This window comes from Aythya marila (genome assembly GCF_965140915.1).
Source record: "Aythya marila genome assembly, contig: HAP1_HAP1_SCAFFOLD_282, whole genome shotgun sequence".
NCBI lineage: Eukaryota > Metazoa > Chordata > Aves > Anseriformes > Anatidae > Aythya > Aythya marila.
In genome coordinates, this window is record NW_028136691.1 from 56689 (window position 1) to 71384 (window position 14696).

Consider the following 14696-nt stretch of genomic DNA (forward strand, 5'->3'; position numbering starts at 1 on the left):
AGGAGCTCACGAACCTTTGGCAGCCCCGGCTGGGCACCGACCTCCAGCGAGGCAGCCGTGGAGCTGGCAGCCTCCGACACAGAGCAGCTCAGCCCCAGCTTTTACCGCCCCCTCTCCACCTCTCCCCGTCCTTCCAGCAACCAAACGCGACGTCCCCACGCAGCCGACGGAGCTGGGGCCGAGCTCTCCAGGCCCCAAAGCACAGGTCGGCCCCGTGCTGGAGGCGTCAGGCTCTGCACGAAGGACACGATGCCAGCAGAGGAAGCGCTAGGGAATTAACTACCGCTGCCTATTTTTGGACAAAACACAACTGCACGGTCAGGGTCGTGGATTTAGCTGGAAGCCTGGTTTCTGTTGCAGCAGAAACCACCGTGGAGAATAATGCTGGCCCCAGGACGGCCTCCTCAGTTTGGAGTTTGCTCACCAAGAGCTCCAAAATGAAGCCCTGGTGAGGTGCGGGTAAGCCAGGTCAAAAACAGCCTTCAGCGCAGCTTCGGTGCCGGTTTGGGGCAGAAAAGGAGCTTTTTCACCCTGCTACCAGGGTGACCGGGCAGCCGAGCCGCAGCATAACCTTTGCAGGGAGCACCAGCTCCCGGCTCCGGCCGTCACATGCCCGGGAGCTATTTCCAGCCGCTGCGACTCGCGTGGACGCCCCAGCACGTGGCCGCACAAGGTGAGTAAATTTAGAAGCAGGTCACGCTGATGGAACATAAATAAAAACTGGGAAAAAAAAAAAATTTGGCGCCGGGGGCTGGTATGCATCTAACTGATTTCCCCCAAAGGAAAAGGGAAAAAAAAAACGTAAAGAAAAGCAAACACAGCGAACACCTGACCGCGCTCCTCTGATTGTTTGCTGCTGAAGGAAATTACAATGAGAAAAGAGAGAGGCTGCCTCCTGCTCCATCCTTCCTCCCGGCCCCTCCAGCCGTAAACACAGGCCACGGAAGGAGCGACCAAAGCTCCCCGAGGCTCACCAAAGAGGAGCCAACCTCCACGGCCCTGCCCCGGGCTCAAAGGGAAGGCGGCGGGTGGCCCCGCGGCGCTCAGCCTCCTGCGGGGAGGCCGTGTCCTCCCGTGGCCCCGTCCGGAGCCGCTGCCTCCGGTTTGGGCTGCACAGGGCCGAGGCGCTGCGGGGCGGGCAGGAATCGGCCTCGCTGCTGTTTTCCAGGCCATTAAACAGCCTCCAGGCAAAGCTGGGCGAGGGAAAGGGAGCATCTGCTAGCAGCGAGGGGGGGAAGAGAGGCTGGGAAAGGTTTCTGCATGCAGTCGAGCCAGGGTGGGCGCGGGCAGAAGGGGTCTGGAGCTCGCTTCTCGAAGCACGGTGGTTTTCCAGGCCACATGGCCCTGCCATCGAGGTGTGTAAGGAGCCATGCATTGAAGCACGGAGACGCTCGCTTCATCCCAGAGTTAAAGCCAGCCCGGGACAGCCCCCTGCATGGCTGCTGGCCCTGTGCGCATCCCAAAATCAGCATCGGTAACACGGCAGCAGGGGCACGGCCGCCAGGAGCTCAGTGGGCAATGGGAAGAAGAAGGGACAGCAGGCAGCGGTGCCCACCCGCCCCGCGGAAACCGAGCATCCCACTCGCCTTCCTCACGGCCGCTTTCCCCCAAAAAGCACCCCCATTCCCTGCGTGACCCCATGGGTTCTGGCCCTCAGAGCCATGACCCCTCGGGGCCGCTCCCTGCTCCGTGCACGGCGCCCAGGTCCGGCCGCGATCTCCCTGCGCAGGGTGCGGCGCCGGCTGAGTCAGCTCGGGTACTTTCACCGAGCGTTTTATTGCCCCACGTAATTACCAAGGATTTCAGGCTACTTTACTGCGGGCTGTGCCCCCGGCGAAGGTTGCGGCCTCGATACGCGCCATAAACCCATCAGCTTGCAGGTTTCTAACCTGGTTTCGAGCTCGGTGTTTTTCAAGGAAGATGCAAACACGCACGTGTCCCCCCCCCCCGGCACGGCTCACCTCGGGGCTGCTGGCTGGGATGGCTCTGGAGGAGCTCAAACCCCGCACGGGAGCAGCCCAACGCCAGCGCTATCGGGGCTCGTATCGCAGCGAGGACTTTGGCTGAACTGCTGGCCCAAGGTGCCCGCGGTGATGCAGCCGAGGGGTGCCTGCCCCTGAGCTCCTGCTCGCCCTCCTGGTGCCGCAGCTGCTCTCCGCACTCCTCCTCTCCCTCCCTCCTCGAGGCTCATGCACCCAAAAAGCTCAGACCTGCTGCTGGACCTTCCCACGGCTGTGGCTTTGGCCAACACATCACCAAGAAATCCCAGTGCTGGGCACACAGAGCTGGCCCCAAACACAGCTCGCCAAGCAAAACCCAGCTCTTCCCAACTCCACCGGGTCTGGCTCGCTGGATTTCAGCAGAGACACGGCACGCACGTCTCAGGACACCCCGTCCCCATCCCCGGCCACATCCTTGCTGCTTCTGTTGTGGACCTCGGGTGACAGACCCGCACCTCCTGGTCTATGAGGCAGCACTGGCTGCTCTGGCAATAGCCCTGCATGGCTGGAGAAGCCACGAGCTCCTTCAGAGCAACGGGAAGGGAAGAGGAGGAGCTGGAATCACTCCCTGGAGCCACGGACACCCCAAAAGCTCTACCAGATGGCTCCGGGTTGCACCGGAGGCATCGCCACCACGGCGGATCTGCTGCTGACCTCCCCATCCTGACTGATGCCACGAACAAAAACCCTGCTTCAGCCGCTCGAGGAAGCCTCAAGAAAACAGAAGTTGGTCTTGGGGGTACGGCACGGCGCCGCGTTCACTGCTCCCAGAGCAGGAGTTGTGTGGCCACGCAACGCCCAACGCTGACCGAAGCGCCGTGGTGTTTAAGAGCCTCCTGAGGATGCTGAAAACCAGCAGCAGGACAAAGAGCCTGGGTTTCAGAAGTGCCCACGGCAACATGCTCAGAGCCCAGCTGCGAGGGATCCCGTGGGGAGCACCCACGGAGGGTGAAGGAGCTTGTGAATGCTCCAGAGCAGCCTCCTGGAAGCACAACAACAGCCCAAGGGAAAGGAGGAAGGCAAGGACGAGAGAGGAGGACACAGGGAAGGAGTTGGGTCTCTGCACCACGGAGGAGAGAAGGGCTTGGGGTCCCCGTCACAGCACCCGGGATGCAAAGGGCAGCTGCAAGGACAAGGACAGCCACGGAGAAGACAAGGAGCAGCAGGTCCAAGCTGCGCTGAGCGAGGTTTTGTCTGGCTAGAGGGAATTTTTCACAGGGGAACCAACGGCTGGCACAACCTCCCCAGGGACACGGCACCATCCCCACCAAGGTGCGATGGGGCAGGGTGCCAGACGGCCGTGTCCCTGCCCAATGTGCGGGGGCTTGCGATCCCCTGGGGCGCTCACCGCTGAAGATTTACGCCGAAACACCAACGTCTCAACCTCCCAAGTGAGACCCCCAGCACATGCAGGCAGCCCAGACTGATTTGGGAGCACAAGCACGGAGGACACAGCCCAAGGGCCGGCTTAGTTGACCTAATGCAGCCCAACGTATAAATCGAGACAGAATGAAATAAGAAATCCCTACTAAAGGCTGCTTGATGGGGAAAGCCGTACCCCGTAAGGTCACCAGCTCAGCCTGAACATGGGGCTGCTCTCCAGGACGGCTGCAGCTTAACGCAGACACGCCGGGGGTCACCATCACTGTGGGTCCCCGGGCTCCTGCCCCAAGCCCACGGCTTGCTGGGGGTCACGGAGAGCAGCCACGGGAGCCAAGCACCAGGCTGAAAACACCAGGAAGGCTCCCACCAGCCGCTAGAAGCGATTTCATTTCCTCTGTCCTCTCCTCCTCCTTTCCCAGCTCAGCTTCGTTTGCTCCTTGCGCTCCAGCAAAGCTCTCTAACAGGAAGCTGGAGTTCAGCTGAAGGACAGAAAGAGGGAGAAAAAAAAAAAAAATGAACCACGTCTTTTTACATAAGCCTTCCTTACACTAAAGCCACATTTGAGTGTGTTTTGCAATCTCGGCTACCGGACGCTGCTGGAGGAAGTGAACTCATCTCGCCCAGGCGCCCGGAGGCACGCCGGCACCGTCACGGCAGGTTTCTGGTGACCCAAGCCCAGAAATCCCGGCTCTTCCCCGGCCTCCAGCAGCCCCACCGAGAGCAGCAGGCATGGGGAAACTCGCGGCCGGTTTCTGCTGTCAGCAGATAAGCTGCAGGCGCTGTCGCAGCAGCCCGGCGTTTTTTGGAAACCCCACCCTCGGGTGGCTCCTCTCCAGGAGGCCCCGGCGGGTTCGCAACCCCTCCGGTTGGCGTGCCCAGGGTCAGAAGCACAGAGACGTGGGGTGGTGGGGGCTGGGGGCACCTCCGGGCCCCTCTGGTGCCACCCGGCTCCAGCAGGGCCACCCAGAGCCCTGCACCACGTCCAGCAGGGTGCAAAGACCCCGAGGAGGAGGCTCTGGCACCTCTCTGGGGACCTGTGCCAGGGCTCTGGCACCCACCCGGCACAGACGGGCTTTGTGCTGCTCAGGGGGAGCCTCAGGGCTCCAGTTTGTGCCCAGCACCACTGGGCATGGCTGGAAGGAGCCCGGCTCTGTCCCCTCCACACCTTCCCACAGCTACAGACGGATTTGGATGGGATCCCCCAGAGCCTCGTCCTCTCCAGCCCCAGCTCTCGCAGCCTCTCCCGGCAGCAGAGGAGCTCCGGCCCCTGCAGCACCCTGGGGGCCCTGTGCTGGGCCCTTTCCAGTACGCCCAGGGCTCCTTGCACTGGGGGCCCCACACCGGAGGCAGCGCTCGGAGCAGGGTTTTTTGGCCCTAAAGAGCAGGGCACAATGCCCTGGGCCTGGCCTTATGGTTCTAGCATCAGTGAGGTTTTGGGGGAACTCCAGCAGCGAGGTACGACTTAAAACACACAAAAAAAAAACAACTTTTGCTTGCCTCTAAGATTGTATGGCACATTGCTGCTGGCATCCCGAGCCAGACCAGCAACATCCCCCCAGCCTGCAGGGGCGAGGGCTCCGTGGCAGCACTCCAAAGGGGTGGCAGAACCAGGGGGGCTTTGCCCGGCCCCAAAAGAGCCTCGGCAGCAGCAGCAGCCACAGCCAGCTTTGCCCATGAGCGCCGAGCCTCCGGTGTCAGCTTCACCCCTTTTGGGGAACCGCATCTGGATTTGCTGCTGCAGCAGGCGCCAGCCCGGCTGTGCTCAGCGAGCGGCACATCCTCCTCACCCTCTGTATTCCTAACTGCCTGCTGCCCCCGTGCAGACAGACGGACAAAACCACTGCAGCTTTTATCCCAAATCCCACCTCTGGAGCACCAGGCTGCAGCACGTCAGGGATAGGAGCGCTCCCTTAGCGGCTTTCAAGTCCCTGTTTGACAAGTGGCACCACCCAAAGCAACGCTTTTTGTGCTTTCCGAGCCCGTATCGCTTGGCTCAGCCACCCACGTACCTAGAAGGAAGCAAAAAGTGAACTTTGGCCGTGAAAACCTGGCTTGGAGCCTACCTTGAGGCCTGCACAGCAGCAATTAGCCTCCCGGCCGTGTGCTCTGGGTGCACGGGATCAGTGCCCCTGACACGACACGTAAAGCACCTCGAAGCAGGTTGTGCTCTCCCTTGGAACACGCAAGAAACCCTCTTAAAAATTGGGTGGCTCATGTCGAAACTTAGTCACTGCGGTAACATTTCCCTTGTGAAACAGAGAGGGGGAACAACGCCGCCGGGTTTCGGAGAGCCCCACGGCAGGCAGCGGGGGCTGTGCTCCAGCAGGACGGGCAGCAAGCCCTGCAGCCACACGCACGGACACATGGCCCCGAAATACAGCCCTGAACATGCGACAGGGACGGGCGGCGTGTGCAGAAATCTAGGTTGGTTTTTCAGGCTTGCATTTGGGAGCAGCTGGGGGGAATCCCTCCGGCCCCGCAGCCCCCAGCCTTTCTGCAGGAGCCCCGGGCAGCACGGCACAGCCTGCAAACAGCAAAAAGGAAACCGGCCAAGACGTAGAGAACACCCTCCCCTCCCTCCCCACCTCGGGATAAACCCTCCCGATAAAGCCCTACAGCTGGAAAACACAAAGCATCGGGAGCTCGGCCAAGGTGGTCCCCGGGAGCAGCCGTTCCTCGCGTCCACTCGTGATCCAGGGCACGGAAACTCCCCGCCGGCCGCATGCAGAAGCACGGAGCGCTCGCTCGTGAAGCCAGAAGCCTCTCGCTGCTCTTGCTCGGGGCCCTGCTGCCGTTGGTGTCCGGTGGGGGCACATCCACGACCGTCCGGCTCGGGCTGAAATCCTCCTGGGGCCGCTGGCACTTACCTGACCTCACGGCTCCCACAGACACACAGAGCGAAGCGAAGGCAGACTCCTGGCGGGGTTGCTCCTTACCTTATGTACACTTTTGGGGTTTTCCAGCCACGCATAGTACATTTCCTCCACATAGTTTGAACTAGTCCCACTCAAAAAGGGCTCGGCAGCCACCGGTGCGCTGTAGCACCTGATCCGCTGAAACGTCCTGGGTGCTGCCAGCCTGTGTTGGGAAATTGTCTTAACAGTCTGAGAGGCCGTCAACGGCCTCAGCTTTGCTGCACAAGTCCTTAAGTTAAACATTTTTGTCCCGTAGCCTCGCACGAGTTCCTGTTGGAAGAGAAACGAAACGGAGTTTTAGGAATTGTCCAAGGCAGCGCGGCTCAGACACCCCCCTCGCCCCGCCAGCCAGCGGGAGCAGGGGCTAATGCCAGAGAAATTAATTTGTCCTGATGGCCCCCGGCAGGCACCCAGCCTGCAGAGCCGAGCTTGGGATCGGGTTTGTTTCCGATTCCCTCCACGCCCCACACAGCTGAGGTCCGGGTCCTGCGGCGCAGGAGCGGCTCCAGCACCTCGGGGGCGGCTGGAGGAAGGGATGGGTTTGGTTTTAGGAGCTCCCTGTCACGGGACGCAGCAGTGCTCGGCTCCCAGTGCCCGAGAAGCGCAGCGGGAGAAGCAGTACGGGGTTGGGATTGCCAGCTGAGCCCACAAAAGCGGTGCCCCATTTGCAAAGCCTCCATTCTCTGCTTTTCATTGGGAAATTGGAATCGTACGGGGGCACCTCTGAGAAACGAGGCGCTGCTGTGACCGTGTGCCCGTCCCGAGGCAGCGGGGACAAAGCCAAGAGGGAGAAACTCCGGCGGGGAGCCTGAGGACAGGGGGTGCCGGGGAGCAAAGGCTTCGGTGCCTGCACCCAGCACCGGGAACAGGACGCCGGCCGCAGCGCCACCAGCCCCAGGAGTTTGGAGGACAAACACCTCCCAGGCAGGCACCGAAGCAACCCCCCTGGCACAGAGGGGTGCCAGGAATGTTTTATTTCCCAGCTGGGTTTGAGTGCTGGAAGCCACATCGCCCTTCAGCCCCACGGGCTCCCCTACAGGGACCTCTCCAGCCCCGCAGGAGCGCAGCGAAGCGGCTCTCGTTGCGCAAACCCCGCAGCGGCTTCTCCTCCGCTCCCTTCCCTGCTCAGAGGGCTGCCAGCTGGACCGGGGCGGCTCTCCCAGGCCCGTTTTTGCTGCATTACTCACCCGGCACCCGCTCTGCTTTTGGCCTCGGCCGGGCTGCAGCGCGGCAAGGCGCGCACCGAGCTGTCACCGTCCCAGCCGCGAGTGGCCAAAGCGGGCGTGCGCGAGTCCGCAGGGCGAACCGAGCTGCCGCTGTAAAACACTGCTGATAACGCAGCCCCAGGGAAAGTGCTGGAACAGGACGGCCTCAGGGAGCTTTGCCCTGCCCTGTGCCACCCCTCGAGGCCGGGCTGGAGGCGTCCCCGCGTCCCGCAGCCACCACTCGGTCCCAGGAGAGCAAAGTTTGGCGGCGTGAGGCGTCCTAACCAGCCCTGCTGCCAAAATTTGGGGTGTTGGACCTAGTTATAGCTACTCAGCACCGCGGCAGCTAAGCTTCCCCCTTCGAAACGCAAGATTTGGGGTGATGCAACATTAAGAGCAGCAGCAGCAGCAGCAGCAGCAGCAGCAGCAGCAGCGTCCTGACCCATTTGAGGCTGATTGCTGCAGCCGGCTGGGACAACGCTTCCAGGCAGGGAATGCCAGCGCGCAGCATTCCTGGCCCTTTATTCACTGCAGGCGCTAATTAAGGGCAGAAATTGGTGTCGGAGGGAGTTAGGAGGGAGTTACTCCGGGGGCAGAAGCGCGTCCCTTCCCTTCCCCTCCTCTTTCTCACCCCAGCAGGGCCCTGAGCCCCACGCCGGGTGTCCGGCTCCAAGCGGGCAGACGCAGCAGGGCGCACGCGCTGGCACCACCACCACCACCCTGGGGTGTTTTTTTGGCTGGCGATTCTCCTTCCTCGCATTTAAGCCGCCAAATTATTTCGAGATGCTTCGGAGAGGCGGCCGAGCCGCCCGCCTGGCGCGCGCGCACACGTGGGGGGGGGGAAAAAAGCTTTGGGACAAAAGCGTCAGCGCTGGTGTCCAGTTTCAGGCCTGCCACCCAGCAGCGGCTCGGTGACCTCTGGGGAGAGCACGGGCGGTAATGCCAGGGTTCAGCCCGGCCTGGTGGGACCCCACCACCCCCAGGAGCCTCTCGCCAGCCCCGGTTGTGCCCGAGGGCAGTGACAGCAGCGCGGGGACGCAGCCCGAGGCAGCTGCAGGAGCGGTGCCCTGGTACAAAGCCCCCTGTGAGGCTGCCCTGCTTGCACACGAGGGGCATTGGAAGGAAAAAAAAACACTGCTTGGCCAGGCCCTCGCTGCTAACACTGGATAAAACTCCACCAGCCTCGTGTTTTCAGTGGAAAGGCAAAAACCACAGCGCTCGGGGCAGGTTAAGGGCTGATATGTGCATGAGAACAGGACAGAGCCCAGCAGCTCAAGGCGCTACCGTGACCTCTGGCAGCCAGAGCCACCGAAACCTGCCCCAGAAGGCGGTTAATTGGAATTGGGAAATAATTGGGAAATGCCTTTTTTTTTTTTTTTTTTTCCCTTCTTCCTCAGAACCAAACCCGCCAGCTAGAGGCTAGGCAGGAATTCAAGGCTTGATTGCAGGGAAGCCAGGCTGGTGCTCACCGCGCCCTGCCCAACCTACGGGAAGAAGACGAGGGAGAGGCCCAAGGTGCTGAGCACAGCGTTAAGGCGCGGCGTGAGGCACGTGGAGCCGCCCCGCACGGCACACGCCGGCACCGGGCCCTTTGGTCCCAAGGGGCTCCCGGGGGGACCGGGGCTGGGGGGCGCTGGGCTTGGGGACCCCCGGGCTGGGGGGGCCCAGGGATGGAGGCTCCGGGGCTGGGGGGCTCTGGGCTGGGGGACCCCGGGGCTGGAGGCTCTGGGGTCGGGGGTCCCGGGGCCCTGGGCTCGGGGTCCCCAAGGCTGGGGGGCTCCGTGGCCGGGGGTCACTGGAGGTCACCAGGGGTCACTGGAGGTCACCGGGGGTCCCCGCTCGGCCCCGCCGCTGCCCCCACGTGCGGCCGCGCTGGCTCCGAGTCCCCGCCCCCTCCCCGCTCCCCCCCCAATCAGCGCTCTCCCCCCCCTCCCGCGCTCCCCTCGCGCCCCTCCCCATTGGCCGCGCGGCGCTGCCCATCCCACGCCCGGCCCCGCCCCTCTCCCCGCGGCGGCCACGCCCCCTCCCACCCCCGACCACGCCCCCCCTCTCCCGCGGAGGCCACGCCCCCAGCCCCGCCCCGAGGCGCCCGGGCGGCGGCGCCAAGGACACCGGGGAGCGCCCGCAGCCCCCCCCCCGGCCCCGCCGCCGCGCCCCCCCCCCGCCGTCCCCGCCCTGCTCGGCCCTGCCCCGGCCCCGCCGCCCCCGGCCCGGCCCCGCCGCCCCCCGCCCGCCCCGTACCTGCCGGCCCGCCCGTCCGCCCCGCTCGCGGCCCCGGCTCTGACAGCGGCCCCCAACCGCCGACTGCCGCCCCGCGCCGCTGACGTCACCGCGTCGCCACGCCCCCCCTCCTCCCGTCCCCCCCGAGGCCACGCCCACGCCGCGCGCCCGCCCAGCCGCGCATGCGCGGCTCTCCTCCACCCCGGGGAGGAGCGCGCGCGCGCGCGGGGTCACGTGGGGGAGAGGGAGCCCGGCGGGGGGCGGGGCGTGGGGACTCTGAGTGGGGGGGGACACCGGGCATGGGGACACCGGGCATGGGGACACCGAAAATGGGGTGGGGACAGCCGGGGGACATCAGCATGGTGTGTGGACATCCAGCATGGGGACACTGGGGTGGGGACATCAGCATGGGGACACTGGCCGTGGTGTGTGACATCCAGCATGGGGACATTGGTGTGGGGACATCAGCGTGGTGTGGGGACACTGTGGGGACAATGGCCATGGGGACACCTGACATGGTGTGGGGACACCCATCATGGTGTGGGGACATCAGCATGGGGACACTGGGGTGGGGACATCCATCATGGTGTGGGAACGCCGTCCTTGGGGACACCCGGCATCATGTGGGGACATCTGCTGTGGTGTGGGGACATGGGGACACATGGCCATGGGGACACCCAACATGGTGCAGGGACAGCCACTGTGGTGGTGGGACATCCACCAAGGTGTGGGGACATCCATCATGGTGTGGGGACATCACCCATGGGGACATCCAGCATGGTGTGGGGACATTGTGGGGACAATGGCCATGGGGACACCTGATATGGTGTGGGGATGTCTGTTGTGGTGTGGGGACATCCATCATGGGGACATCAACCATGGGGGGGGGACATCAGCCATGGGGACGTTGGCTGTGGGGACATCAACCATGGTGCAGGGACATCCACTGTGGTGGTGGGACATCCACCAAGGTGTGGGGACACCTGACATGGTGTAGGGACATCCAGCATGGTGTGGGGACACCTGACATGGTGTGGGGACATCAGCCATGGGGACATCCAGCATGGTGTGGGGACACTGTGGGGACAATCACCATGGGGACACCTGATATGGTGTGGGGACACCCATCACAGTGCACAGACATCCCTCATGGGGCCATCAGCTATGGTGTGGGGGATGTATGGGACATATGCCACGGGGACATCTGCCCACGGGGAGCTTCTGACATCCTCTGGGGACATCCACCATGGAGACACCTGGCATGGGGACATCCTGGTGCAAGGCACATCCACCCATGGGGACATTCGCTATAGCGTGGGGACATCTGTCCATGGGGGGCATCCACCGTGGTGGTCAGACATTGTGATGGGGGGGATGTCACCCGTGGGGACATCCGGCATGGTGTGGGGACATCGTGGTGTGGGGAACACCCACCCGTGGGGGGAAACCCACCCCAGGGGACACCCACCACGGACTGGGGACATGGTGGCACGAGGGACACCTTGACCTGGGGCACCTGATGGCACAGGGGGGGGCCGTGGGGCTGTGGGGCCGTGGTCGCAGCCCTGAGTCACGGTCCCACGGGCGGCGGCGCTGTTCTGGGAACTGAAACGGCCGCAGGAAAACACCGGGGCCACGCACGTCCCCGGCCCGGCCACCGTGGCGCAACCACATGGAGCCAGCCGGGCCGGCTGGGGGACGTCCTGCAGGCACGCACGGGCTGCAGTGGGGACGGGGACGGGGTCACGGCACTGGGGAGACGCCTGGGCTGCGGCGAGAAGCGTCCCCAAGGAATTGGTGTCCCCAGAGGCAGCGTCCCCAAGGGGATGGCATCTGAGGTGGATGGGGCTGATGTCCCCGTGGGTGCTCCATGCCCTCCCGGGGGGCTGGGGGCTGCATGGGGCGGTGGAGGGGACCCGTGGGCTCCCTGTGGCCGCTGGCAGCCGGCAGGAAATTGTGGGTCCGGGTGGGGAAATCGTCGAGCGGCCACGCTTGCGCCACCGTCCCCTTCCGGGGCGGCCGGCCTTGCCCCAGCCCTGACGAGAGCGAGCGTCATCGTGGGTGCCGGGGCAGTCCCCGGTGTGTCAGCCCGGCCACTGCTGGACTGAACACGAGTGCCAGATTCAGAGCATTGACCCCATTCTGTGCGCCACACTGACCCCAAAACATCGCCCTGCCGTGTCCCACACCAACCCCAAAATACTGCCCTGCTGCGCCCCACACTGACCCCAAAACATCGCCCTGCTGTGCCCCGCACCTACCCCAGAACATCACCCTGCTGCTGTGCCTCAATCTGACCCCAAAGCATTGCCTCACCATGCCCCAAAATGACCCCAAAGCATTGCCTTGTCTGCCCCCCACTGGCCCCAAAGCATCGCCCTGCTGCTGTGCCCCACACCGACCCCAAAGCATCGCCACGCCAACCCCAAAACACTGCCCTGCCATGCCCCACGCCAACCCCAAAGCACTGCCCTGCCGTGCCCCACACGTGGAGCCGATGCCCGCAGGCAATGGTGGGGCCGCAGCAAGCGGCGTGCCGGGGCAGAGCGGAAATGGGCGAAGCTGAGCATTGCGAAAGGTGGAAATCCCGCTCTGACTGCGCTTCCTTCCAGCCGCGCTTGAAAACCCGGCACGCGGCGGCCGGGCTCAGAGTGCGCCCAAGCGCCGCTGCCAGCAGGACGAGCAGGAGCAGGGCAACCCGGCACCCCGCAGCTTTTCTTTTGCCCTCAGGGTTTCCCGTTCGGCGTGGAGATGGCGTTCGTCCCCGACTTGGACGTGCTGGAGGGTGGCAGGTGAGTGCGGCCGTGCCGGTGCACGCCGGGGGGGTTTTGGGGCCGGGTGCTGACGCAGTCCTGGGCTCACCTCACCGCCCCGCTTTGTCCTTGCAGCCTCAGCGAGGAGACCTTCTACGGCCCCGACTGCCTCTACCCACAGAAGGTAACGCCGGGAGGACCCTGTGGCACCGCGGCACGGCGGCACCGCGGCGCCGTGGCACCGCGGCACGGCATCGCACGGCGCTCACCTGCGGCCTTCTGCCCCCAGAAGCTTCGCCTGGACTCGGAGGCAAAGCACAGCCAGAGCCACACCACGGTGGACGTCCAGGTGATGGTGACGCCGGGACACGGCGCCAGGAGGTTCCGCCAGGCCGCCACCCTGGTGGTGGCCGCGACCAAGATGCTGCGGAGGCCGTCGCACAAGGACTTCGCCGACAGCGACCTGGGCGGCTTCCTGGAGGAGATTTTCGGTAGGTACGCGGTGCTTGGAGGAGGGGTGGCTGGAGGTGGAGGGGGGCTGCGGGGCGCTGCTGACACCCCCCTGACCGTCTGCTCCCCCCGCAGAACCCGTCACCTTCCAGCGGCTTGAAAGCAGCTACGCCGGGGCCCCCATGTACCGCTACACCCGCTCCCAGTCCTTCGACATCTTTGACATCAACCACAAGTGCTTCGCGCTGGATTCGCCCACCCAGCTGGTGGCCCTGAACGTGCAGGGGCCCTCCGCCAGCCGCAAAGGTGAGGGGACCGCATCCCTGTCCCCCGTCCCCACCCCTTGTCCCCGGGGAGCGCCCCCTGACCCGTCCCTTCTCTCTCTGCAGTGAGGCTCAACATCGCGCTGTACCGGCCCCACACCCGGCAGGGCAGCGCCGGGGCCATGCAGATGCCGGTGGCGTTGGGCATCAAGGGCTACAAGCTCTACATGTCCTGCGTGCTGAGCGGCACCGAGCCCGTGCTGCAGCTGGAGGTGAGTGTCCCCAACGTCCCCAACGTCCCCAACAATGTCCCCGTGGGGATGACACCGCCGTCCCCACCGCCTCCCGCTCACCCCCGGCTTGTCCCCGCCGCAGGAAGCCGACGTCAGGAGGGACATCGACAGCGCCGAGCTGACCCGCTTCATCTTCTACCGCCTGGACAGCCCAACCGAGGGCACCACGCGCTTCGAGTCGGCCGCCTTCCCCGGCTGGTTCATCTGCACCTCGCTGCAGTCCCGCCAGCCCGTGGGCATCACCAACCAGCCCGACCAGGTCAACGTCGCCACCTACAAGCTGAGCGGGCGCTGAGCCGCCCTGAAACCCCGACCCCGACCCCAACCGGCAGTCACCGGTTGCCTCGCCGTATGTACCGAGTACAGCCCGCGGCGCCGCCCTGCCGCCCGCGATATTTCAGGTGAAATAGTCACCAATGGGCCCCGTGGGCCCGCCTCGCGCCCCCCGCCCGCTGTTCTGGGGCTGCTGCCCCCGGTTATCGAGTTAGTTATTGTGCTCTCACACTTATTGTGCCGGTTTGCTTCTTTTTGTGCTTTTACACTTATTTATTGTGCTGTTCCACTTGTTTTTAGGCTTTTACACTTATTTATTGTGCTGTTCCACTCGTTTTTAGGCTTTTACACTTATTTATTGTGTTCCACCCACCGTGATTTTACCCCCCTGCTGCTCCACTTATTTATTGAGCTTTTATTTATTGGAATTTCCCTTTTTATCGTGCTGTTACTGGACTTCTTACCCTTATTTATGGTGCAATTACACTGATCGGGCCGTTACACTCGTTGTGGCGTCGCACTTATTGAGGTTTCGCACTTATTTATTGCGCTTTTTTACACTTTTTACACTTTTTACCGTACTTTTACACCCATTTACCGTGCTGAGCCCAGCCCCAGACCCCAGACCCCAAACCCAGGCCCAGGCCCCAGCTCCCAGCCCCCAGCCCCCCGCCCCAAGTCCCTCCCCTTCCACTCGCCCCGCCCACCAAGGCCCCGCCCCCTTAATCTATGCTAATTAATGCACGCAGCCGCCATTGGTCCCCACGCCCACCCCCCTGCCGGCCCCGCCCCCTCGGCCCCGTGCCTCCTCCCGTCCCCGCCCCCCGCCTCCCGCCTCGGCCAATCGCCGCCCGCTGTGCCCCGAGCCCCGCCCCCTGCCGCGCTCTCCATTAGGTGGTTCGAAGGAGGCGGCAGCCAATCAGCGCGGGGCGGGCGGCGGT

At 64.1% G+C, this 14696-nt stretch overlaps 2 protein-coding genes across 6 annotated transcripts in view; one reads left to right on the forward strand and one right to left on the reverse strand.

Moving 5' to 3' along the window:
• OGDH (oxoglutarate dehydrogenase) overlaps nt 1-9844 on the reverse strand; it is a 32997-nt gene extending 23153 nt beyond the window's left edge. For 3 of the 4 annotated variants that reach the window (XM_082785867.1, XM_082785868.1, XM_082785866.1), the window contains exons 1-2: nt 9745-9821; nt 6320-6568 (exon numbers count right to left, since the gene is read on the reverse strand). In XM_082785867.1, coding sequence (XP_082641993.1) covers nt 6320-6541 — 222 coding nt within the window. In that variant the 5' untranslated portion in view covers nt 6542-6568; nt 9745-9821. Of the gene's footprint in view, nt 1-6319; nt 6569-9744 lie in introns of all 4 variants that reach the window. The other variant, XM_082785869.1, reaches the window with a different exon arrangement.
• Nucleotides 9845-12178: 2334 nt separating this feature from the next.
• Nucleotides 12179-14359, forward strand: LOC309891499 (interleukin-1 receptor antagonist protein-like). 2 transcript variants are annotated; one of them, XM_082785853.1, is made up of 6 exons: nt 12180-12515; nt 12612-12660; nt 12766-12967; nt 13062-13232; nt 13316-13461; nt 13565-14359. In XM_082785853.1, the coding sequence occupies exons 1-6, from the start codon at nt 12475-12477 to the stop codon at nt 13775-13777; spliced, it is 822 nt and encodes a 273-aa protein (XP_082641979.1). In that variant the 5' UTR covers nt 12180-12474; the 3' UTR covers nt 13778-14359. The 2 variants fall into 2 exon arrangements, with proteins under 2 accessions (XP_082641978.1, XP_082641979.1); XM_082785852.1 differs by having other exon boundaries at nt 12179-12515; nt 12612-12967.
• The last annotated feature ends 337 nt before the right edge of the window (nt 14360-14696 follow it).

Excerpts from the sequence above, each read along its gene's own strand:
- LOC309891499 (XM_082785852.1), top strand. The coding sequence starts at position 12,475 with ATGGCGTTCGTCCCCGACTTGGACGTGCTGGAGGGTGGCAG. Across the intron at positions 13,233-13,315 it reads GCCCTCCGCCAGCCGCAAAG|TGAGGCTCAACATCGCGCTG; the intron begins GTGAGGGGACCG and ends CTCTCTCTGCAG. Across the intron at positions 13,462-13,564 it reads AGCCCGTGCTGCAGCTGGAG|GAAGCCGACGTCAGGAGGGA; the intron begins GTGAGTGTCCCC and ends TCCCCGCCGCAG.